General features: G+C 45.6%; 1 protein-coding gene across 1 annotated transcript in view; it reads right to left on the reverse strand.

Moving 5' to 3' along the window:
* Window positions 1-10,798: 10,798 nt before the first annotated feature.
* The window catches only part of LOC119976058 (kinesin-like protein KIF13B), a 216,246-nt gene continuing 200,946 nt past the window's right edge, over window positions 10,799-26,098 (reverse strand). The window contains 3 exon segments of the mRNA XM_038816183.1: window positions 10,799-12,917; window positions 21,751-22,960; window positions 23,929-23,991. Coding sequence (XP_038672111.1) covers window positions 12,610-12,917; window positions 21,751-22,960; window positions 23,929-23,991 — 1,581 coding nt within the window. The 3' untranslated portion in view covers window positions 10,799-12,609.

The following is a 26,098-nucleotide window of genomic DNA, read 5'->3' on the forward strand; positions in this document are numbered from 1 at the left end:
TGGGAAAAGCCCCTAGTCGCCACATTACGGCGCTTGTTTGGGGACACGGTGGTAGAATTCAGAATGTCCAATTCACCTAACAAGTGCATCTTTTGGGAGAGGAAATCGGGCGAACCCGGAGGAAACCAACGCAGACATGGAGAACATGCAGACTCCACACAGACAGTGACCTAAGCTGGGAGTCAAACCAGAGACCCTGGTGCTGTGAAGTGACAGTGCTAACCACTGTGCTTCTGTGCCACCCACACATTTACATGCCTAGGACACTTTTTCTGTCCGCGCCGTTGTTCCAGCCAGTTTTTGTCAATGACTTATGAAGCAATGAGGTTAGTACGAGATGTCAGCAAGATTTATTTAAAGAAAACGTGTGTGCATCGAAGAGCTGCCTGGTCACAGGCCAATGGGGTTCTACATCTTGAAGTGTCATTGTAATAAATTAATGGATTCTCTTTATTTCTCTCTCAGATGCAGGCAGAAATGGCATATTATATCCCTCTGCTACTGCCCATTCGGCCATTTACAGTTGAACTCTGGAAATAGGAATCATTCAGAATTAAGTTCCGATTCACATATTGCCGGGTTCACATTTTGATCAAAATCACCTGTGTCTTAGATAAATCTTCACACGGTCTACATTAAAAAAGACAGATATATGAATGTCATGAAATGAAAAATCATGCTACCCAGAAAGCAGCAGCTAGAAGTAGCAACTACAACTCACATTGCCTCATTGCAAATTCATAAATGGTTCAGAAAAGATTACATGCAGATGTTCATTATAACTTAGTACTGGAATTAAAGGTTTGTTTTACGAGGAAAGGTTCGGCCTATACTCATTGGAGTTTAGAAGAATGAGCTGGTCATATCACAAGATTGTGGAGAGAGCTTGACAGGGTGCGTGCTGAGAGGGTTTTTTTCCCCATGTGGGGGGAATCGAGAACCAGGGGGCTCGGTTTAAAAATTAAGGGTTTCCCCCACTTAAGACATGAGGTGTTAGTCTTTGAGAGTCGTCCGCCCCCAGAGAGCAGTGGAGGCTGAGTTAGGCAGACATTTGCTGGACGAGGAGGCATAGGCTATGGCACGTAGTTGGGGGGGAGGGGGCAACAGACAAGGAAGTGGAGCTAAGACCACAGTCGGATCAGCCATGATCTTATTGAATGGGCAAGTAAGCTCGAAGGGCCAAATGGCCTACTCTTGTAGATTATGTACTCTGAATTTGTTTGCCTTTGAAAGGCTTGCTTTGTAATTTCTGCTTTTTTATTACCAGGATAGATGAAGAGATGCATGACACCACTCATTATTAAAAAAACCCCACACATTCCAGGTTTGTTGGGTGGGTGGGGGCAGGAAATGTGGCAGGTCTGCATTGAAATAGCCAATTGATTTCCAAACTGAAAGGTGAACAGGATCATCTTAAAAAGCCTTAGAGTTTTTTTTCCCCCAAGTAAATATATAACGAGCAGCAGAAGTTGTATTTTCATTTGAGTCCTGTGTCTTTTCTATTCTGGATTAGTGCCTTTTTTGGACAGTAGACTGTCCTGCAAAAAAAAAAAGTAAAACATGTTATGATGCTGTTTGTACAGTTTTGTTTTGAGAAATTATTTTTTAAAATTTGTGTTAAATCTCTGTATTGTACCAAGTAGGAAAAAAAATAAACTATAATTTAAATTGTTCTGCATTCACTGCCTTTGTGCTTTTTAAAATGAAATTTCTTTTTCATGATGTGATTTCACTGCTAGTCCCTTACACACACTACATGAAATGAAGGGAAACGAAAACATCTGTGACGCCCTCAGAACCAGGGAGAAGGACAGAAACAGAAAAAATGCAATCTTTTGTCCCACTACTCTCAGATCATGCAAATGTTTACTCAATCACGAATCCTGCTGGATGGTACAACCTGTACATTTGTTTGCGGCAGCCCCATCGCTGTGTAGGAACATGAGCAATCTTTTCCCTCTTGTAGTCTTAAATCATCCATCGTTGAACCAAACTTCTGTTGACTCCCTAACTCTATCCTCTAAACCAGGCATTTTCAAAGTCGGGGTTGCGACCCGTGGGTGAGTGTCAGGAGGGTCGGTGAGCCGTTCGTCGCGGCGCTCCCAATTGCACAAATTCTCGCGCAAAAGCCGACGGCATCCGGCTTTTAACAATGCCGGCTGCGAGCGGCCATCAAAAGGACGGCCGCGACCATATTTAAAAATGCGGACGCACTGCGCATGCGTATCCGCTCATCGGTGTGCATGCGCAGAACCACCATTGTTAAAAGCCAGCTGCTGTGCGCGAATTTGTGCAATCGGAGACGCGCAGGAAGACTTTTTTAAAAATTTATGTTCCTTCGTGAAGGGAGGCAGAGAGCAGGTCATGCCCCCTGAACATCAACGTCACGTGCTTTGGACGTGATTGCAATTCCTCCATTTTGTCAGCAGCAAACAAGGTAAGAGACACTGGTGGGTCACCAAGGTTGGCAAAAATGAGACTCCGGAAAAAGTTTGAAAAACACTGCTCCAGACTATTCTTATTGTTGATCACCCTTTGAGTAACTCTTCTCCAATATATTTCTCTTTCCCACCTATTGTACTGATCTTGAAAGATATTGGCCTAAATAAGACTGCATCAGTGCCGGTCCCAAAGTATGTCTTTTAACGTATACAGTGTATGGTAATTCACAATTTCTTCTTTGAGCAACAAAACAACTTTGTTCTCATTGACTGCTATGTTCTAGTTTTGGGACATTCTGCTGGCTAGCATAGATCATCAGTTAATATCTTTTTAAAATATTTTTATTCTCATTTTTCACATTTTCTCCCGAATTTACACCCACCAAAAATAAACAATAATCAGCAACAGATATGTCAAACCCCATAATAACAACGATCCCATCCTCCCACCAACCCCCAAACATCAGCCTGCATGTTTACATAAACAAATGACAAAAAGGAATCTGGGATTACCCATAGTCATCCTTAATATACACAGCCCCCCTCCCCCACCAATGTTCGATGCTATCCAGTTCTTGAAAGTGCATGATGAATAATGCCCATGACTTGTAGAACCCCTCCTAGAACCCCTCCGAGCTTCCCCTCAGTTCAAACTTAACCTTCTCAAGGGTCAAGTACTCCAACAGGTCCCCCCCGCCACGCCAGGGCGCTCCATCCCAGCAGGATCCGCCTTCGGGCGATCAACAAGGCGAAGGCTACTGATGCGACCATCAATTCAACCAGAGACACGAATTGGAGTAAACTGTGGCTTTAAACGGCTTACAACAGCCTGCCTGCGACCATGCTGAACTGAAGGCGGACTCGCAGGACCGCAGCACTTATACTTCCTGAAGGGGGTGGAGCCGAGGGCGGAGCCCTGTCCATGCTCCTCATCTCCCCCTGTGGGCAGAGCCGTGCAACGGCTCACAGATGGAGCCCACAGGGACACAGTAATGTACAATGTGAATTATAGTGGTTACACATTCACCACAGCTACGATATCTATCACCGCACCCGTTTCCAACCCTGGGTGGTCCGACACCCCGAATATGGCCTCCCGAGGACCCGGGTCCAGTTTCACGTGCACCACCATGAAAATTACCCTATAAACCTCCTTCCAATACTCCTCTGGCTTTGGACAGGACCAAAACGTATGAACGTGATTCCCCCCCCCCCCCCCCCCCCCCCGGCAACGCTCTTCTATTCCTTCAAAGAATCGGCTTATCCTCGCCCTCACGAGGTGAGCTCTCTATACCACCTGCAGCTGAATCAGCCCCAAACTCGCACGAGGTGGAGGCATTTACTCTCCGGAGCACCTCACACCAGACCCCCTCTATAACCTCTTCCAACTCTTTCTCTCACTTTGCTTTGATCTCTTCCAGTGATGCCTTATCCTCTTCCAAAATAGCTCCGTACACTGCTGACACTACCCACTTCTCCGGTCCCCTTGTCGTCAGCACCTCCTCCAGCAATGTGGAGGCCGGTTCCTCCGGGAAGTTCTGTATCTCCTTCCTGGCAAAATCCCGAACCTGCATGTATCTAAACATTTCTCCCTGCTCCAGCCCATACTTCGCTTCCAGCTCCCTCAATCCTGCAAATCGGCCCCTAAGAAACAAATCCTTTAGCGTCTTAATCCCCTTCTCCTCCCATTTCCGAAAACTTCCATGGCTCAAATCTGTGGTTCCCCCGAATCAGCATTTCTCTTACCCTGTCCCCAACCCGAAGTGTTAGTGAAACTGCCTCCAGATTCTCAATGAAGCTTTTATTACCGGACTCCCTGAGTATTTCCCTGGGCCTATCGGGAGCGGCGCTGTTGCTCGTGCTTTCAATCCCGACCCCCTGCACAAACTCTCCTCCATTCTGACCCAGCTCCGCACCTTCTCATCAGTTGTCACGGGTCAATGGCTTTTCGTTTGAATGACTGTCTGTAGGAGCAACACGGTGGCGCAGTGTTTAGCATTGCTGCCTCACGGCACCGAGGTCCCAGGTTCGATCCTGGCTCTGGGTCACTGTCCGTGGGGGAGTTTGCACATTCTCCCCGTGTTTGCGTGGGTTTCGCCCCCACAACCCAAAGATGTGCAGGCTAGGTGGATTGGCCATGCTAAATAGCCCAAGTGGAAAAAATGAATTGGTTACTCTAAATTTATAAAAAAGAAAAAGAATGACTGTACAAATGCTGGCAGGTTTGTTGAGTGAATCCAGCATTGTGTTTTATTAATCAGATTTACAGTATCTGCAGTACTTTGTTTAAACTTTATCTTGAAGCAGTACTCTGGATTTCCCTATCCCACAGGTTTTTAAAAGTAAATTTAGACTATCCAATTATTTTTATTCCCCCAATTAAGGGGTAATTTGGAATGGCCAAACCACCGCCCCAGCACATCGTTTTTGGGTTGTGGGGTCGAAACCCACGTAGATACGGGGAGAATGTGCAAACTCCACACGGACAGTGACCCAAGGACGGGATCGAACCTGGGACCTCGGCGCTGTGAGGCTGCAAGCCAGTTCCATGGTTACATCAGCATCAAATAATTAATGAGTACAATAGGCAGAAAACCAAGGAATACACTAGTTTGTACATTAATTTGTTTTTTATTGCTCATTTTTCAGCCAGAAGTAACAAGCAGTGTTATTATACAGAATAATTAAGTATACAACTGACACCAAGATGACTCCTTTGGATTTCATTGAGCCCTTAAATACACATTCAAAATTACTTACATTCAAATTTTTTGCATTGTGCTTTTTATATACAAACTCGATGGATGTACAGATTACCAACCAGTGACAGAACTCCACTTCCCACCAGATAGCAAACAGCAATTAGTGTTCAGTCAAAACTTCTACTGGGCTCCACATGACCTGTTGAGTCTCAGTTGGAAACTTGAAGGACAGTGTTTTCTTCATACATAAAAGGAATTCAGTTTCAGTAGTTAAGAATTTTTTTTTAATGGTCACATTTATTATATGATTAATCCCAAAACAAATATGGTACATTTCTGCTCCGCAGAGCTGCAAATATAAATAAATGATTGGTATTTTAACTGAGCCTGACGCATGGAGACTGCCACAAGTACAATTGTAACATTGTAGAGTAGACACCTGGTTTGTTTTACATACCTTATAGTTCCCATATTTCATAAAATAGAATTTACATTTTAAAAATGCAATGTTTGGACCTAATACTCTTAAACCAGTGTCAGTTCAAAACAAATACACCAACTAGTTTATTTTCTGTCTGCTTGTTACAACTTGTGGACAGGTGTTTACTACTGCACTGACACCATGCAGAAACATTAGAAACCTTTTCCCTCAGTCTAAACCATCCAGCCTTGAAGTAGTGTCTATTGAACTCTTGCCTTTTGACTCTCCCACTTTATCCTGGTGATGACCCTTTTAGTAACTCTTTTTCTCTGCTGGTTTGGAATTTGCTCCTGAAAGATTAACATTTACACCCTGTTGTACGGACCTCGAAGGATATCCTGGGTACATTCGCAGATCGAGAGCTGGTAATTGGGTTAAAGATTTATCATAATGACTATGTTCAGAGTCTTCTAAAAGCGTATTGTCACATCGCCCCAAACACTTTTTAATGTGTACCCAATATTTAGAACATTAATTGAATCCAAAATACATGCACGTCAACTCCAAGGACACAGATACTGAGCAGTCATTATTGCAATTATTAAAAATTAAGGCGAGTTCCCTTTCAACTAAAAAGAGTTTGCAGTTGTGTGACAAGTGCTACATAGGTCGAATTAATTACTACCAACCATTCACATACTCGTGTAATATAAACACGGAACAAAACCAGGCAGTAGAGCACAAAAAAAAATAACACACTTACAAAAATTAACTTCAAACCGAGGCACCTGGTGTTACTGACTTTGTGCTTTCCATATTTTCCACAGCTCCTGCACATTCTAATCACATCGGTCGATACTTGATTCACGAATAAAAGCCAAACTCAGCCTATTTCCAGCCACAACCTATTGCAGGTTAAAATGACAAATTAGCTGACAGTCACGTGTTACTATTCAGTAACTTGATTTCTGCCATGTGTGGTCACTATACTACTGACAGTGCACTACACAAGTGACTGGCCAGCTGCAAAGGGAGCTCTGGAGCTGCGTGCTTGCATTCACATTCTCATGTGTACACCAAAAACACTTCATAGCAGCACTGAAGAGGTAATATAGCCGCAATGGACAAGTCCAGAACAATGGGAAACAGGCAGCGTTTTCCATGACTGCCATCCTTCTGGTCTTTCAGAAAGATTGCACAGTGCAAATTACACAACATAGTACATCAAGCAACAAAATTACTACTGCAATCAAATATTCTACTGGCTGCTCTCATCCATCACTTCAAATATCTCAACCCGTGACAAAAGAAAAATGTTGAGTTAAGCTAGCACTGGAATCTTTTCTTTTTTTTTAGGAAGCTAGCTCTGCCTCTCTATCGGTTCTGTAGGACATCAGGAGGTGCGGAGCTCAACACTTTTCAATTAGTGCACAAGTGCCAAGAAAGTGGATGACCTGTGGCAAAACATCTTTTTATATTGAGAAACTCTTTACTAAGTTACTTTTTTAAAAAAACATGTGGTTGCATTGCCATTTTAATAAAGGGGGAACCATTCTGATCTGTACCAGACCCACTTCAGATACGCTGGAGCGAGAGAAGAGTGTATCCCAATTTAATTCAGCAGCTTCGATTCAAATACAGCTAAACTTGATTGACAAGAACAATTTCATCCTGCGTGCTATCTTAGTTTATCCTCTTCATTATCTTCCTCCAATTCACTTGGAAACCATTTCTTCAGCGGCAACATTATTTATCAGAAGGAATAAGGCAAAAGTATCCTGAGCAAAGCAGGATGTCTATTTAATGCACACATTATATCAAACATACCTAATGGGAAGTATTCACAGATTTGCTCCTGGTACAAACCTATTTAATTGCATTAATCAAATGTCAATCATAGATGTGCAAAACAATCAATTGTGCCAACCGAAGCCTCCAATTGCACCGACTGAACGCCATTCTGGGACGTTACTTGGAACAACACACATGACTAAATAATACCTCATTTTAATTGCCAACAAGTAATCTTCAGGACTTCATATGAAATAAAATTACTTGTATCTCAAGTCAAACACCATTTGCGAGATTTAATGTGGCCATTGTCGGCTTACATGATCCGTATGGTGGGCAGGATAATTCTGTACATGATGACTTGCCAAAGATTTCTTTCTCCCGCCTGCCAAGAAGTAAAAATTGATTTAGCTTAATTTATATTTTTTAAATCCCCACGAGTAATGCTGTGAAGCATAGCTCATCAGCCTACACAATTACTATAAAATTGTCCACAAAACAGACTCTAGATATATTAAAACCTCAACTTAGTTCCTGTACACCAATAACTGTAGAGTAATTACTGATCCCAATTAATACACAAAATATATTTCAATCTGGATTGGATGTAAAGGAAAATATGCGAGAGAAAAAAAATACAAAATTTTAAAATATTAACAGAAAGGTTGAGTTAGGTTTGAATGTACATTTGATTAATATTTTGTTACATGCTCAGACATCATTTTTAAATGATGGAAAATGCTAATTTTGTGATTAAAATTTGAAATCCAGTTTAAAAAACTCAGTTTCATACGATGTTATAGGTGCTTGCAGAGCAGACAAAGTTGGAGAAGATGCAAACTTTACATAAGCATCTTATAACCTTGTTGGCCTACAATATACAATCTTCATTGCCCCAACCTAGAAAGAATGGGGGCGAGGGATATTATTCTGCCTGACACTCTTATTGTACAAATAATTAAAATGTACAAATTTTTTGTGTGTACATTGAAAGAAAAATACAGGTGCAAAATCATTCACTCTAATTGAACCGCTGTATTAAAAAAGCCTACGTTAATTTAGTATAAGTGCAGACAGGAAAGGGGCTGGCTGGAAAATATACCCGTAGATGCTTATACTTTGTATTACAATGGCTGTTTTTCTCCACCCTTCCACCCGAGGTGAAGAGCTGGTTACAAGGCAGATTGGTGCGTGGAGTAATCAGTTTTCATTACTATGTTCAGACTATAATCATCACTTTGTGAACCATAATCACGAGGTTAGGTGTGCACTCAGTTCTAAGTTGGTACTATTATATGCATGCTCTCACCATCAGCGTCCAAGTGCCTTTTTTAGAACTGCGTCTGGCTGAACTTTCTTTAAAAATAAATTTAAGAGTACCCAATTAATTTTTTTCCAATTAAAGGGGCAATTTAGGATGACCAATCCACTTACCCTGCACATCTTTTGGGTTGTGGGGGGGTGAGACCCACGCAGACACGGGGAGAATGTGGGATCGTACCCGGGTCCTCAGCACCGTGAGGCAGCAGTGCTAACCACTGCGCCACCGTGCCGCCCACTGGCTGAACTTTCTTGTGATTAAAAAAAACACCCAATCTACAAATTTTAAACAAACTGCATGATGACAGTCCCATTCCATTCAGGAGCGGCTTACATGTGCGGGGGCGTAAAAAGGGACCTATCAGGCCACAGATAAAACTATAATACACAATCACAGAATTCAGGTCTCAAAGTTCTACCTCAACTATTCAAAGAACAACTGGTTGTGCGTTTATACACAGCTGTCAATTTGGCAAACAAGCTCTGTACTGGAATTGGGTTTAAAAAGAAATAAATCAAACCATCTTGCCCGAGTCATCAATCTGAAGAGGAGTCATATTTGATTTGGAAACGTTAACCCTGTTTCGCTCTCCACAGATGCTGTCAGACTGGTTTTTCACCTTTCCAACCTCCCCTCAAAAAGATTTAAAAATGCAAGAAAATAATCAGGCTTATCTTTCTCACACAGTACCATTCATCAAGCTCAACAATTCAGTCAGTTTGAGGCATTCAAGTAGTGCATATGACATTTGAACACTCAGAGGAGAAGGTCAATCATTGAGCAAAATAATAAAATCCACAATTACAGGAAAGGCTATAGCAAAGCACAGGACTTCACATGAAATAAAAGTCTCCAGCTATAATTCACAAGGAAAAGATATGAATCTACTGGAAAAAGCCCATCAAGTAAGATCCCTCTGCTGACTGTGTATAATCTACCCCCCTATTTAAATCTCATGAGAGGCACTTGTATATATGCATAGATATTCCCTGATGCCCAAGAGGAAGTGAAGCAAAATAGTAGAATATTCCTCCATGCTCAAATCTCCTGTGTCCACAACTCCCCCCACCCCCCAACAAGGTTTCTGCTCCATGACAAATTATAGGAACCACAGCAATTAATGGATTTTTTTCAGGTGTTTGAGCACATAGTAACGCCCTCTGCTCCAAAATCTCGGGCGCGATTCTCCGCCCCCTACGCCGGGTGGGAGAATAGGGGAGGGCCTCCCGACATTTTTCACGCCCTCCCGCTATTCTCCCCCCCCCCACGCCCGACCCACGCCACGAATCGCCGCTCGCTGTTTTTTACAGCGAGCGGCGATTTTCCAAGGCCGATGGGCCGAGCGGCCGGGCCTTTACGCCCGTTTCAACACGGCAGCAAACACACCTGCTCGCTGCTGACGTGAAACGGGTGCCAGATGCCCGTTTGGGGCATCTGGGGGCCCGATTGGCACAGCAGTACCACGGCCGTGCCAAGGGGGGCATAGGCCCGCGATCGGTGCCCACTGATCGCGGGCCGTGCGTCCGTAACGGACGCACTCTTTTCCCTCCGGCACCCCGCAAGATCAAGCCGCCACGTCTTGCAGGGCAGCTGAGGGAAAAGACGCCAACTGCGCATGCGCGGCCAATGTCATCGGCCGCGTAAGCCGCCGTGACGCTTGACGTGCGGCCTTGACGACTGTCGTCAAGGCCGCGCCGCCGTGACGCACGGGGCCGCGCTCCTAGCCCCGCCCGGGGGGGGGAAGAATCGGGCCTGGAAGTGGGCGTGAAGTCTGCCGTGGGTCACGGCCTGTCCCACGGCAGCCTTTACGATTCTCCGCATTTGCGGAGAATCTCGCCCCTCAACTCCAACACAGGTAGGGAGACTTCAGACCGTGGCAAACAACAAGAATTGCTGATTGCCAGTAATTAGAGCAGGGGTTACTTATCAATAAACCACTGCTCCAGTGGCTGCCCAACACTCAAGATGTGGAGATGCCGGCTTTGGAGTGGGGTGAGCACAGTAAGGCGTCTTACAACACAAGGTTAAAGTCCAGCATGTTTGTTTCAAACACTAGATTTTGGAGCACTGCTCCTTCCTCAGCTGAAGGAAGGAGCTGCGCTCCGAAAGCTAGTGTTTGAAACAAACATGTTGGACTTTAACCTGGTGTTGTAAGACTACTTACTCTACATTCAAGAGTTCAAGATGTAAATCTAAACATCAGAATCAAGAAAACAGTAACTGCTGAAATTGTACAGTAAAAACAGAAATTGTTGTAAATACAAAGCAGGTGTAACACCGATATATCCTTAATAGGACACGTTACAGTTTCAGGTACAGACCACTAGAGTTGGGAAGTGATACTGCAAGGCCGGTTATAGATATTAACCATTAGCTAACACATCAGACTTAAACTTTGCTTGTTGGCTTCCTTCCCACTTTCTTTTGTTCAATTCCACAAAGGAGTTCACAAATTTTCCATTCCCAGGTCCGACAAAGGCTCTACACCTAACCCATTAATCAAGTCTCTTCTCCTTTTGGGCATCTTCTCAACCGTGTGTTTATAATGCTATGTTTATTTAGAAGTATTATTTTGCCCATTGAGAACACATCAAGAAATAGAGCTTTAGAAACATGAGAGAGTACAAAGTGAAGGCTTCTTCTCATTCCTCTTGCAGCAGAAATGTTTCCTCCCACATTGTGGCCACTACATGTTTGTTAAGAATTCTAGGGAAATCAGGGAGGTTTGTTTCTGTGCACCAGTCCCAATTGAATTAGCACCCATTTCTCTATAAGATTTTTGAATGCTAATCAAACCAACATTTGCATAGTTTATAAAATGCATATTTTCTGAGCAATGAAAACGATCTGGTGAGGCAGATCTTTTGTCACAGCCATTTCCGTCCACATTTGCTGCCACAGCCTGTACCCCAGACCGTACAGTCAAACAAAATACCCAGGTTGAACAGTAGTCAAGTGGCTGAAAATCCCATCTTCCCCAAATGTTTGGAGCCTGCACATTACTTAAAATATTCCTCAGAATTCCAAAAGACCTGTTAAAATATGTTTGCATTTCACAGGAACGTAAAATTTCCACTATTACTGACAAAGGTGGCAAACACAGATTTCTGAGCCGTGATGGGTGTGCTTCCACTGGTGCGAGTGAGGCAGTGACAGTCCCGACCATGGCAGCAAAATTCAGTCCCATTCCAGGCATTTTTCACATAGTCAGCCCAGGCAGATACGTGTTTCATTGAGGCATCGCGGCCCCTGCGCTCCCTCGCTACATCAGCAAGCTGCCTGCAAGTCCTGTTGGAAGGAAAGAAATGCAGGACTGCCCTCAAAATTGAGCTCAGACCACTCAGCAAGGAGTGGATGATGCAAATGCTCTTCTCCCTGAACTGCTTGAAGCCCGCCCAGAGACCGTGGTGTTTCCTGGCGAAATTAAATTGCTGCAACTATACAAATGTCAAAGGGACAGGAAATGAATATGCAAATCTTCAGATGCTTGCCATCAAGCATACCTCGTGTACATGATTCTTTTGTGATTCCACACTGCAGTAAACAGAGAGCTTTTGTTGCATAAACACATTCGATTCCAAAAAAGGAGAATTGGAGGCAACTCAATGTGATTGAATCGTGAAGTCAAACTTTGCCAATACAAGAGCCCCCACGTGAACCATAAATATTTTATAATGTATGCCCGGTAATTCACAAGCCCAACTGATGATTGTCACTATAAGATGCTGGTTGATTATCTTCTAGTTTGAAAGAGGAAAATGAAACAACATTACAGTTTAAGATAAATGAAAAGAGGAAAAGGTAATACAAGAGTGGGGTACGCCAGTGGATGGGTCCCCTCAGGTTGGGGAAGTTATTCAGCAAAGGTACCAACTTAAAGATGTTTCCTCCGGATGACCAGCTCCAAACATCACTGTCCATTGGTTTATATTCTCAGGAAGGTTTTTGCTCAGCGGACCAGGATTTCCTATGCTCACTCTTTCGTGGAGTTCTGTCACCAGCTCGGAGCCCCCCTCCGCCTTCAGATTTAGCAAGCGCAGTGAGAGCTGATAAGTTTGGGTTGGACCTTGAGAAGTTTCCACTCCTGCGATTCTCTGAAGTCACAGCTGACTGACGGAGGCCAGCGCTGCGCCGCTTTGCAGTGCTGGTGGCTTTCGAAACTCTGTCCGGCCTGACTAACACTCCATAGCCTGGGTTACATCGGAAATACTGCTTTCCACCAACTGAACCGTCATTCTTTCCTGAAACAAAATAAAAGCAAATTGTGAAAGATTCAAAAAGCAAATTGAAGTAATCTGATTAAATTCCTCTTATTGTGATTCAACCCAGTGAAGAGAAAGGATTTGGAGAGTTTACTAGGTTACAAAAAGAGCGGTTACAAACTAGTACAATTAGAACATAACATGCTGAGCTGTTTCAGAAGTGGGTTTATTTGAATGCTGTGAGCAGGGCTCAACCATTACTAAAGGAAGTCAGAGATGTTTTCTTACCAAATTTTATGTCACACCCAAAATCTAGCCCATGATTAGATATGCAATGTTTAACTATCTCACATTAAACAGCTTCACAAAAGATGGAGGGAGGCGTGACACAGTGATAAGAAAGAGGGGCTTCTTTAATTCCCTCACCATCACTGCAGGGCTATTAAATAACTTGGCAGCCTCCCTCCATAAGGTACTCTTGCACAATATAATGTCTGGCTGATGCCTGCACTGGCCCCAAGCAGGTCAACTCCCAGGTCTGTCCTCTGGAAGAACAGAATGAAAGGAACACAGGAACAGGAGTTTCACGTCCTGGGGGATTATCATTGACCAGCCGGGTGGGGGAGGGTTAAGGTGGGGGCCTTTTAACCAGCCCGCCTTGGCACCCACCCATCCTGTGGCTGCCTGCACTCTGATTCTCCCCCTCCCGAGCCTAGCCTATGTAGGAAATAGAGGTATAGGTCAGTTAGCCTATTGAGTGTAGTTCTGTGTAAAAGCAAAACTAGTCTTGTGTTGTGGGTTCGGAGACGGACACAGTTGACTCTCTGCGCCGGGGATGCTTGACATGTGCCAATCCATCACAGAGGGCATATGAGGCCAATTTGGGAACTCCACAAATACCAAAAGGACGTGGGGATGTTGAGGGCAGACTGGGCCCAGATGTCTAAGACGACAGTAACAGAAAAATTCCTTGGTCCCACACTATTCTCCAACCTGTGCTGCTGGCATTTCCCTCAAGGGCATGAACTCCCGTTCCTTCTAGATCTCAACAAAAAAGGGACGAAGAGCTGTTGGAACATTCTGAGGGTTCTGACCTGAGTCAAAGATCAGTAAAATAGTCTGTGTAAATATTTGGGATGTGAATTTGCTCAGCGCTGCCATTCCCACTCTTTGGGGAATCCAGCGGGGAAAATGCCCCCTCCCATCATTCTCTGGTGGCACTGCACCATCATTACAGTGATGTTGACCACTGCTGTGGTTAGCGTACAACCCCTGGCCACTGTTGTAAGCATTCTGGAGGTTGCATCCATTTCACCAAACTCCATGGCCCCAAGTGAGGAAATTAACCCTAGGAGACTTTGGAGAAAGTCGGACTAACTAGTCGCAGAGTGAGAATTCTGCAGTGGCAGAGAAGGTGGAAGGGAGGGGGATCCGTCCGTCAGACAAACGGGCACCTCCCACAGTTTGCAATGGAGGACGATGGCAGGATAATAAGTCAGGGGCACTGATGCTGGAGATGGTGAGGACACTTGGAAGAAAGGCCTTTCCTTGCAATATGGTCGGCACAGGCTTGGAGGGCCGAAGGGCCTGTTCCTGTGCTGTACTTTTCTTTGTTCTTATATATATATATATAGATAGAGAAATACAGCACAGAACAGGCCCTTCGGCCCACAATGTTGCGCCGAACTTTTGTCCTAGGTTAATCATAGAATTTTGAACACGAAGGGCAATTTATCATGGCCAATCCACCCAACCTGCACATCTTTGGACTGTGGGAGGAAACCGGAGTACCCGGAGGAAACCCACGCACACACGGGGAGGATGTGCAGACTCCACAGACAATGACCCAAGTCGAAATCGAACTTGGGACCCTGGAGCTGTGAAGCAATTGTGCTGTCCACAATGCTACCGTGCTGCCCTTAAGAAGTTAATCTACACTCCATTATTCTACCCTAATCCATGTACCTATCCAATAGCCGCTTGAAGGTCCCTAACGTTTCCGACTCAACTACTTCCACAGGCAGTGCATTCCATGCCCCCACTACTCTCTGGGTAAAGAACCTACCTCTGACATCCCCTCTATATCTTCCACCATTTATCTTAAATTTATGTCCCCTTGTAATGGTGTGTTCCACCCGGGGAAAAAGTCTCTGACTGTCTACTCTATCTATTCCCCTGATCATCTTATAAACCTCTATCACGTCGCCCCCTCATCCTTCTCCGTTCTAATGAGAAAAGGCCTAGCACCCTCAACCTTTCCTCGTATGACCTACTCTCCATTCCAGGCAACATCCTGGTAAATCTCCTTTGCACCTTTTCCAAAGCTTCCACATCCTTCCTAAAATGAGGCGACCAGAACTGCACACAGTACTCCAAATGTGGCCTGACCAAGGTTTTGTACAGCTGCATCATCACCTCACGGCTCTTAAATTCAATCCCTCTGCTAATGGGGCTGGTTTAGCTCACCGAGCTAAATCGCTGGCTTTTAAAGCAGACCAAGCAGGCCAGCAACACGGTTCGATTCCCGTACCAGCCTCCCCGGACAGGCGCCGGAATGTGGCGACTAGGGGCTTTTCACAGTAACTTCATTGAAGCCTACTCGTGACAATAAGCGATTTTCATTTCATAATGAACGCGAGCACACCATAGGCCTTCTTCACAGCTCTATCCACTTGAATGGCAACTTTCAAAGATCTATGAACATAGACCCCAAGATCTCTCTGCTCCTCCACATTGCCAAGAACCCTACCGTTAACCCTGTATTCCGCATTCATATTTGTCCTTCCAAAATGGACAACCTCACACTTGTCAGGGTTAAACTCCATCTGCCACTTCTCAGCCCAGCTCTGCATCCTATCTATGTCTCTTTGAAGCCGACAACAGCCCTCCTCACTATCCACAACTCCACAAATCTTCGTATCATCTGCAAATTTACTGACCCACCCTTCAACTCCCTCATCCAAGTCGTTAATGAAAATCACAAACAGCAGAGGACCCAGAACTGATCCCTGCGGTACGCCACTGGTAACTGGGCTCCAGGCTGAATATTTGCCATCCACCACCACTCTCTGTCTTCTATCGGTTAGCCAGTTTGTTATCCAACTGGCCAAATTTCCCACTATCCCATGCCTCCTTACTTTCTGCACAAGCCTACAATGGGGAACCTTATCAAATGCCTTACTAAAATCCATGTACACTACAGCCATTGCTTTACCTTCATCCACATGCTTGGTCACCTCCTCAAAGAAGTCAATAAGACTTGTAAGGCAAGACCTACCGCTCACAAATCCGTGCTGACTATCCCTAATCAAGCAGTGTCCTTCCAGATGCTCAGAAATCCTATCCCTCAGTACCCTTTCCATTACTTTGCCTACCACCGAAGTAAGACTAACTGGCCTGTAATTCCCAGGGTTATCCCTATTCCCTTTTTTGAACAGGGGCACGACATTCGCCACTCTCCAATCCTCTGGTACCACCCCTGTTGACAGTGAGGACGAAAAGATCATTGCCAACGGCTCTGCAATTTCATCTCTTGCTTCCCATAGAATCCTTGGATATATCCCGTCAGTCCCGGGGGACTTGTCTATCCTCAAGTTTTTCAAAACGCCCAACACATCTTTCTTCCTGACAAGTATCTCCTCGAGTTTACCAGTCTGTTTCACACTGTCCTCTCCAACAATATGGCCCCTCTCGTTTGTAAATACTTGTTCAAGACCTCTCCTATCTCTTCAGACTCAATACACAATCTCCCGCTACTGTCCTTGATCGGACCTACTCTCGCTCTAGTCATTCTCATATTTCTCACATATGTGTAAAAGGCCTTGGGGTTTTCCTTGATCCTACCCGCCAAAGATTTTTCATGCCCTCTCTTAGCTCTCCTAATCCCATTCTTCAGTTCCCTCCTGGCTATCTTGTATCCCTCCAGCGCCCTGTCTGAAACTTGTTTCTTCAGCCTTACATAAGTCTCCTTCTTTCTCTTAACAAGACATTCAACCTCTCTTGTCAACCATGGTTCCCTCTTTCGACCATCTCTTCCCCGCCTGACAGGGACATACATATCAAAGACACGCAGTACCTGTTCCTTGAAAAAGTTCCACATTTCACTTGTGTCCTTGCCTGACAGCCTATGTTCCCAACTTCTGCACTTCAATTCTTGTCTGACAGCATTGTATTTACCCTTCCCCCAATTGTAAACCTTGCCCTGTTGCACGCACCTATCCCTCTCCATAACTAAAGTGAAAGTCACAGAATTGTGGTCACTACCTCCAAAATTCTCCCCCACTAACAAATCTATCACCTGCCCTGGTTCATTACCAAGTACTAAATCCAATATGGCCTCCCCTCTGGTCGGACAATCTACATACTGTGTTAGAAAAGCTTCCTAGACACACTGCACAAACACCACCCCATTCAAACTATTTGATCTAAAGAGTTTCCACTCAATGTTTGGGAAGTTGAAGTCACCCATGACTACTACCCTGTGACTTCTGCACCTTTCCAAAATCTGTTTCCCAATCTGTTCCTCCACATCTCTGCTGCTATTGGGTGGCCTATAGAAAACTCCCAACAAGGCGACTGCTCCTTTCCTATTTCTGACTTCAACCCATATTACCTCAGTAGGCAGATCCCCCTCGAACTGCCTTTCTGCAGCTGTTATACTATCTCTAATTAACAATGCCACCCCCCCACCTCTTTTACCATCCTCCCTAATCTTGTTGAAACATCTATAACCAGGGACCTCCAACAACCATTTCTGCCCCTCTTCTATCCAAGTTTCCGTGATGTCCACCACATCGTAGTCCCAAGTACCGATCCATGCCTTAAGTTCACCCACCTTATTCCTGATGCTTCTTGCATTAAAGTATACACACTTCAACCCATCTCCTTGCCTGCAAGTACTCTCCTTTGTCAGTGTTACCTTCCCCACTGCATCACTATGTGCTTTGGCGTCCTGAATATCGGCTTCCTTAGTTGCTGGACTACAAATCCGGTTCCCATTCCCCAGCCAAATTAGTTTAAACCCTCCCGAAGAGTACTAGAAAACCTCCCCCCCCCCAGGATATTGGTGCCCCTCTGGTTCAGATGCAACCCGTCCTGCTTGTACAGGTCCCACCTTCCCCAGAATGCGCTCCAATTATCCAAATACCTGAAGCCCTCCCTCCTATACCATTCCTGCAGCCACGTGTTCAACTGCACTCTCTCCCTATTCCAAGCCTCGCTATCACGTGGCACCGGCAACAAACCAGAGATGACAACTCTGTCTGTCCTGGCCTTTAACTTCCAGCCTAACTCCCTAAACTTGTTTATTACCTCCACACCCTTTTTCCTACCTACGTCGTTGGTACCAATGTGCACCACGACTTCTGGCTGCTCACCCTACCACTTCAGGATCCTGAAGACACGATCCGAGACATCCCGGGCCCTGGCACCCGGGAGGCAACATACGTTTCGGGAGTCTCACTCGCGACCACAGAATCTCCTATCTATTCCCCATACCATTGAATCTCCTATTACTATTGCTTTTCTATGCTCCCCCTTCCCTTCTGAGCCCCAGAGCCAGACTCAGTGCCAGAGATCTGGCCGCTGGGGCCTTCCCCCGGTAGGTCATCCCCCCCAACAGCATCCAATACGGTATACTTGTTTTGAAGGGGAACGGCCACGAGGGATCCCTGCACTGTCTGCCTGTTAGTTTTCTTTCCCCTGACTGTAACCCAGCTACTCTTGTCCAGTACCTTGGATGTGGTTACCTCCCTGTAACTCTTCTCGATAACCCCCTCTGCCTCCTGGATGATCCGAAGTTCATCCAGCTCCAACTCCAATTCCTTAACACGGTCTCTGAGGAGCTGGAGTTGGGTGCACTTCCCGCAGGTATAGTCAGCGGGGACACCCGTGGTATCCCTCACCACCCACATCCTACAGGAGGAGCATGCAACTGCCCTAGCCTCCATCCCCTCTTACTCTACAGAATTCGCTGCCCCGTGGACCAACTGGACCTCCGCCCTCCGACTCTGCTTCCAGTCAGCTGTACTCTAAACTCCTGGCTCCCTTCACGCTCTTTGACATAACTCCCTCAGTCACCAAACTCTCACTGTAGCACTCAAATGCAACAAGCTCAGCACTCCCTCAGTCACCAAACTCTCACTGTAGCACTCAAATGCAACAAGCTCAGCACTCAGTGCAAACCTACTGAACTAGTCGCAGAGTGAGAATATACCATGGCATCAAGATCAGGTCAGAAACTGCAGTGAGTAACTCACCTCCTGACTCCCAAAGCCTGTTCACCATCTACAAGACACAAGACAGGAGTGCTATGGAATACTTTCCACTTGCCTGGATGAGTGCAGCTCCAACACAAGAAGCTCAACACCATTCAAGAAAAGCAACCCACTTGATACATTCACTCCCTCCACCATCAACACACAGTGGCAGCAGTGTGTACCATCTACACAATGCACTGCAGCAACTCACCAAGGCTCCTTCAACAGCACCTTCTAAACGGTGAACTCTACCACCCAGAACAACAAGGACAGATGATGCATGGAGAACCTCACCAACTGCAGGTTCCCCTCTAAGTCTCACACTAACCCCACTTGGAACTATATCACCGTTCCTTCACTGTCGTTGGGTCAAAATCTTGGAACTCCCTTCCTAACAGCACTGTGGGTGTACCTACACCACAGGAACTGCGGTGGTTCAAGAAGACTGTTCACCACTACCAGCGAGGAAATGAGAGATGGACAATAAATGCTGGCCTAGTCAGCGATGCCCACATCCCAAGAAAGAATTGCTTCTAATTTTAAAAAGAAGTGGACCTGATCTACATCTCAACTCTATTTAGTGGAGAAGATCGCTTGAAAATGAACTTTTTCTTAATTTGTTCATGGGATGTGGTCTTCGGTAGCACAGTGGTTAGCACTGTTGCTTCACAACGCCAGGGTCCCAGGTTCGATTCCCAGCTTGGGCCACTGTCTGTGTGGAGTCTGCACGTTCTCCCCGTGTCTGCGTGGGTTTCCTCCGGGTGCTCCGGTTTCCTCCCACAAGTCCCGAAAGACGTGCTTGTTGGGTGAACTGGACATTCTGAATTCTCCCCCCATGTACCCGAACAGGTGCCCGAGTGTGGCGACTTAGGGGATTTTCACATTAACTTCATTGCAGTGCTAATGTAAGCCTACTTGTGAAACTAATAAAGATTATTATTATTATCGCCTATCCCTAATTGCCCTTGTTTAGAGTCTTTTTAAAGAGTCAAGCACATCGCTGTGGGTCTTGAGTCACATGTAGGCCAGACCAGGAAAAGACTGCAGATTTCCTTCCCGAAAGGACATCAGTGAACCAGATGGGTTGTTACAACAACCGGCAACGTTTTCATGGTCACTATTAGACTCTTTAACTCCAGAATTTTACTGAATTCAAATTCGATCATCTGCCATGGTGGGATTCAAACCTGGGTTCCCAGAGCATTACCGTGAGTCGCTAGAACACTAGTCTAGTGACAATATATATTGTTTTAAATTTAGTGTACCCAATTCACTTTTTCCAATTTAGGGGCTAAATTGCCCAATGTACCTAGCCTGCACATCTTTGGGTTGAGGGGGCGAAACCCACGCAAACACGGGGCGAATGTGCAAATTCCACACGGTCAGTGACCCAGAGCCGGGAACGAAGCTGGGACCTCAGCGCCGTGAGGCAACCGTGCTAACCACTGCGCCACCGTGCTGCCCTCAGTGACAACATCACTATGTTACCACCAGCCAGTCTCAGAAAAAATGAAAGTCATTCTTCGCTCTTTAAATTCATAACCTGGTTGTTTCAAAACAAAGGAGCACAAGATTGTAATATCACCGAGATGAAGAAATCCATCTTCCCATCATCACCAAAGTGAGAAATCAGGTGGGAAAAATTTATTCGCGCAGAGAGATAATAAATAGCACAATGGAACACTTTGCCGAGAGTGACTGAGGCAGAGACCACTGTATCATTTGGAGAGAATGGACAGATCTATGAAGTGAAAGGAGATACGGGGCAATGGCGAGAAAGCAAAGTGGGGGTTTTAGAGATAAGAAGCCACGGTTCTCCTGTGCTGCAAGCCCAAACAGCATTCCACTGCAGCTCTAACATCCACCTGAACATCTGCGATGTCCGATCCAAAGGCTAGGATACACATCAATGCCACATTTGCCGAGTGTTGAACTATTTGTTTATGAACTCAAATGCTGGTGTGCGACTTGGACCCAGAAGTAAAATGGTTACTTATTGGTTGCGGATGATTAATAGACAAAATTATAGTAAATAACCATTTGTTCAATGTACCCATATTTTTTTAATATATAAATTTAGAGTACCCAATTATTGTTTTTCCAATTAAGGGGCAATTTAGCGCGACCACTCCACCTAGCCTGCACTACTTTTTGAGTTGTGGGGGTGAGACCCACGCAGACACAGGGAGAATGTGTAAACTCCACATGGACAGTGACCCGGGACCGGATCAAACCCAGAATCTCAGCGCCGTGAGACAGCACTGCGCCGCCCCATGACCATATTAATATATTTCTCTATTTGTTACCTGGCTGGACAAAACTCACCTTCTACAAACCAGCTTGTAGCTTATACCTTGGGCAAATGCAATCAATTATCAAACACAAGCCACTGAATAAAGAAGCACTTCTCAGAAGCTGAGAAGAAAATAAATCTGAAGGAAAACAGCAAATTAGAAATAAGAGCGTGGTACACAATCAAGCATCAACTCAAAGTTCAAGAAACCAATTATAAATTAAATGAGACAAAGGGTTGAAATTAAGGTGAAGGTATTTTTAAACCCACTAACACCAACTTTAAAAAAGATAAAACCACAAATCAATTCTCAGTCTCTTACCTGCTGGTACATTCAGTTCAATTCCAATCCAAATTCCATCAGCAAACTCCGTGGGTCCTATATACCTGACTGTACCAATCTTGTTCGTACCAACTGAGACATACTCCCCCTCTTTTAGCCATTCGGGAACGATGTCAACAGCTTCCTCAGAATCTGAAATAATTTCAAGTTTTTCGCTCGATAACTCATGATCATCATCAACCTTTGTACTTACAGTCACAGGTCTCTCAGAATCAGCACCTGCCTCCAATGTGGCCAAGCCTGAGGCCCCAGAGTCCCATTGTGCTTCTTTGTCTTCAAGACTATCTTCCGAATCTTGCCACGCATTTTCATCCTCCAAGATGCCAGTGAAAGATTTCAACTCGGATGTTCTTACCTTTTGTATTTTGAAGGGATTGGATGCTGAGATTTTGGGCTGTGTTGCACTGGATTTCGACTCAGGCTTAGAAACACTTAATACCAAGGTTGCCGTCCGTACTGGAGACAAACCTTTTAGGTCGTTGATTTGGAGGGATGGCAGGGCGGGCATCTGGTTGGACATATTAGTGCTGTCTGTTGTGTTTGATGGCAGTTCGGTGGTCTGAGAGGAAAGGAAGTTGTTATCGGGCACAGATCTTTCCTTGGATTCTGATTCTGCTGTCGTTGTCTCATGTGCAGATTCTGCTGTTACCTCAGAGTTTGGTGATCGATTCTGAAAGCTTCCACAATCCTTCCCTGTGTCTTTGCTTGGAGTTTGCAGTTGGAATTGACGTGCACCTTCACGGGACATCGGCAGATCATCACTTTTCACTTGATTGGTTTGATGTTGCATGTCCAGAGACTCATTGGCTGCTTGTCCAGCAAAGCAGGAACCTGATTTCATATCAGCGTTCAGCTGCATCGAACTCTCACCACTCAACGTGCTTTGATTTTGAAACTGGGCGGGTGTGTCCTTGTCAGCAGTGGTCCAATTGGATGGGGGTGTGCCAACATCGGCACTCATCACCATAGCGGTTTCGGAGAGGGTTGTTGTAGAAACACTGTGCGAGAAATATCCACTAGAAGCTTCGCTCGAAGGGCTCTGAGGCTCTCCTGGGGTTTCACGGCTGGTTGCGTCCACTGGCTCATTTTTTGAAGGAGAACTTGCAGTCTCCGAGCCCATCACTGCAGGGTGTGTAGGCTTTGTTATCACCACTGAAGCGGAAGGCACTTTCTCTTTTTCTTTGTGAGCCTGATGAAAACGTACAGAAACACCACGGTTTGGCAAAGCAAAAACGTTAGTGCATTTCACCTCCTCTCTTCACTACTCCCTACCCCCCCAACCCGAAAACATCTCTACTTTGCGCCCATCAAGTATCTGCGATGCTGAAATCATGAATCGGGTATGTCCTTCGCCGTCATCCTAGCTGGAGGAAGATACCTCAGGGGACACACAACGAGGGAGGTGAAAAGGGAGGCGCGAAAGAAAGGTGAGCAAAACTAGGGTTAAAAATATCTTTCAAAAGAATAGAGTTTCGCAGTTTATCCTTGATCTAAGCAGTATACCTTTTAAATAGCTGAAATCAATGAAAATTAATTTTCAAAATAAATAATTATATTGAACAGGCAATGAACTTGCTTTTATGCAGCAACTTCTAGAGTCCTCAGGACATCCCAACGGTGCTTCACAATAAACTATTTTTGAAGTGCAGTCACTGTTTTTGTGCAGCAACGCGAGTAGCCAATTATCCACAACAAGGTCCACATACAAGTTCAATACAGAATATCCTGGGCAACGGGTCAGCAACAACTTAACAAAAATGTAAACACAAGAACTTTGTTCTTGCTTTCAAATCCTCCTTGGTCTTGCACACCAGTATCTTCCCCAGCCTAACATCCTAGCTGACTCCCTCAGTCCTTTTCATTTTCAACTGCTGCTCATGTCTCCATTTCATCGTTAGAAAACTCTCTTTCCCCCCCCCCCACCCCTTATGAATCATGCTTTGCCCACCTTTCAGCCTTCAAAAGCACTAGACACTTTTTTCAGGTGTGCTATATAAATGTAAGTTGTTGAGTGCGCCGCATACACGTATTGGGACGTTTGGAAGACATTGATTTTTCTGATCTTGTGCAATAAATGTAATCACGAAGATCTAACAGCTGTCAAAAATACATCCCGATTGTAGGACTTAGCCGTGTCAAATCTAAGATTATACTTACGACTTTATTCTGTTCAGCAGCATCTTCAAGATTATCAGGTTGCACCAAGATTCGAGGAACAGGCTACAGATGAGAAACATCGATCAGTTACTATGTGCTACACGATCAATAAAGGCCGAAACCCCAAATCCCCAGACTGCCAATGACACAGTTTAAATTTTAAAAAATGTAAAATCCAGGGTGGCACGATGACGCAGTGGTTAGCACTGCTGCCTCATGGTGCCACGAGATGTGTTGGGCAGGCTGGGCCTATGTGGACTGCGTTTGATGCAGTGTAGAGAGAGACAGGCTTCCTACATTTGATGAGATGCAACATGATTTTATTTAACATCTAACTATCATACATACTTTAACTGTGGGTTGACACTATGCTGACTTAACTGGAGACCTGAGGCTAACCTGACCAGATTAACTGACTACCACATGGTGTTTGCACTGGCTGCTGCTCACGAGCTCCAACTGTCTCAGAGGCTGGATCCCGAGAGAGCGGGAAAACTGGTGCCCTCTGGCTTTATAGTGGTCGTGTCCTGTCTGGTGATTGGCTGCTGTGTTGTGTGCGCTCACTGGTCATCCTGTCTGCACTCCATCATATACATGGATGTATATTATGACATCTCTCCCCCCCCTTTTTTAAAAAAGTTTGTGTTCAGGAAATAAATATTGAGGTGCATGTTCGTGAAGACGTGTACATGTACTTGACTATATACAGAATATGCTAACTTATCATGGGAAAGTGCCGCGAGTGCAGATATAGGGCAGATAAAGCAGTAAAAAACGATATGTACAGATGTCAAAACGATGAGATAACAAGGTTATGCAACATTCAGTCTATAAGTTTAGTCTCTGTGGCGGGCAACAAATTCTGGTTGACCGCCTCAAGGGTGGAGCAGGGGCCGCCTGCGCTTGGATGGGCGGGACTGCTGCCAATGCGGTGGTCGCAGAGGTTGGCAGGATTGCTGGTAGATCGGTGGCCTCGTGGCAGGGCGCGTCCAGAGGAAGCAGTGTGCGAGGTGGGACATCACGGTCGGGTGGCGGGCGTGGAAGTCTGCGCAGCGCCCGCATGTTGCGTCAGAGGAAAGAGCCATCAGCCATGCGAACAAGGAATGATCTCGGGACCACTTGCTTGACCACCACAGCTGTGGCAGACCAGCCACCGTCAGGCAGCTGTACACAAACTCGATCAACTGGGACCAGCTAGGGGAGATCTGTGGTATGAGCGTCGTATGCTGATTTATATTGGGCCCGAGACTGCTGCATCTTCTGTATGACGGGGAAATTATCACGGTCTGGAATGTGGATGGCTGGAACAGTCGTCCGCAGTGTGTGGTTCATGAGAAGCTGCGCTGGAGACAACCCAGTGGACAGTGGGGTCGCTCTGTATGCCAACAGCGCCAGGTTGAAATCGGAGCCCGAGTCTGCAGCCTTACATAATAATCTTTTGACGATGTGGACCCCTTTTTCGGCCTTCCCATTTGACTGTGGGTAGTGGGGGCTGGATGTGACGTGCCGAAAGTTGTACAGCCGGGCAAAATCTGACCACTCCTGGCTGAAAAAACAGGGGCCGTTGTCACTCATCACCGTGAGTGGCATCCCATGTCTGGCAAAAGTTTCCTTGCATGCCTTGATCACCGCCACCGACGTGAGGTCAGACAGTCTGACCACTTTGGGGTAATTGGAAAAGTAGTCGACCAGGAGGACATAATCACGTCCCCTGGCATGGAACAGGTCAACACCGACTTTGGACCATGGGGAGGTCACCATCTCATGTTGCTGTAGAGTTTCTTTAGGCTGAGCCGGCTGAAATCTTTGACATGTAGGGAAATTGAGGACCATGTTGGCAACGTCCTGGCTGATGCCCGGCCAGTAGACTGCCTCCCGAGCTCGACGTCGACATTTCTCGACCCCGACATTTCTCGACCCCCAGGTGACCCTCGTGGATTTGGCCGAGCACCATATCTCGCATGCTCTGCGGGATCACAATTCTGTCAAGCTTCATGAGGATGCCATCTACCACCGTCAGATCGCCCTTGACATTGTAACACTGGGGACACTGTCCCTTCTGCCAGTCATTCGTGAGGTGCCGCATCACCCGCTGGATCAGAGGATCCCTGGCCGTTTCCTCACGAATCTGAATGACCCTCTCATCAGAGGCCGGGAAGTTGGAGGCACA

The sequence above is a fragment of the Scyliorhinus canicula genome, chromosome 1, assembly GCF_902713615.1.
Source record: "Scyliorhinus canicula chromosome 1, sScyCan1.1, whole genome shotgun sequence".
NCBI classification, from domain to species: Eukaryota; Metazoa; Chordata; class Chondrichthyes; order Carcharhiniformes; family Scyliorhinidae; genus Scyliorhinus; species Scyliorhinus canicula.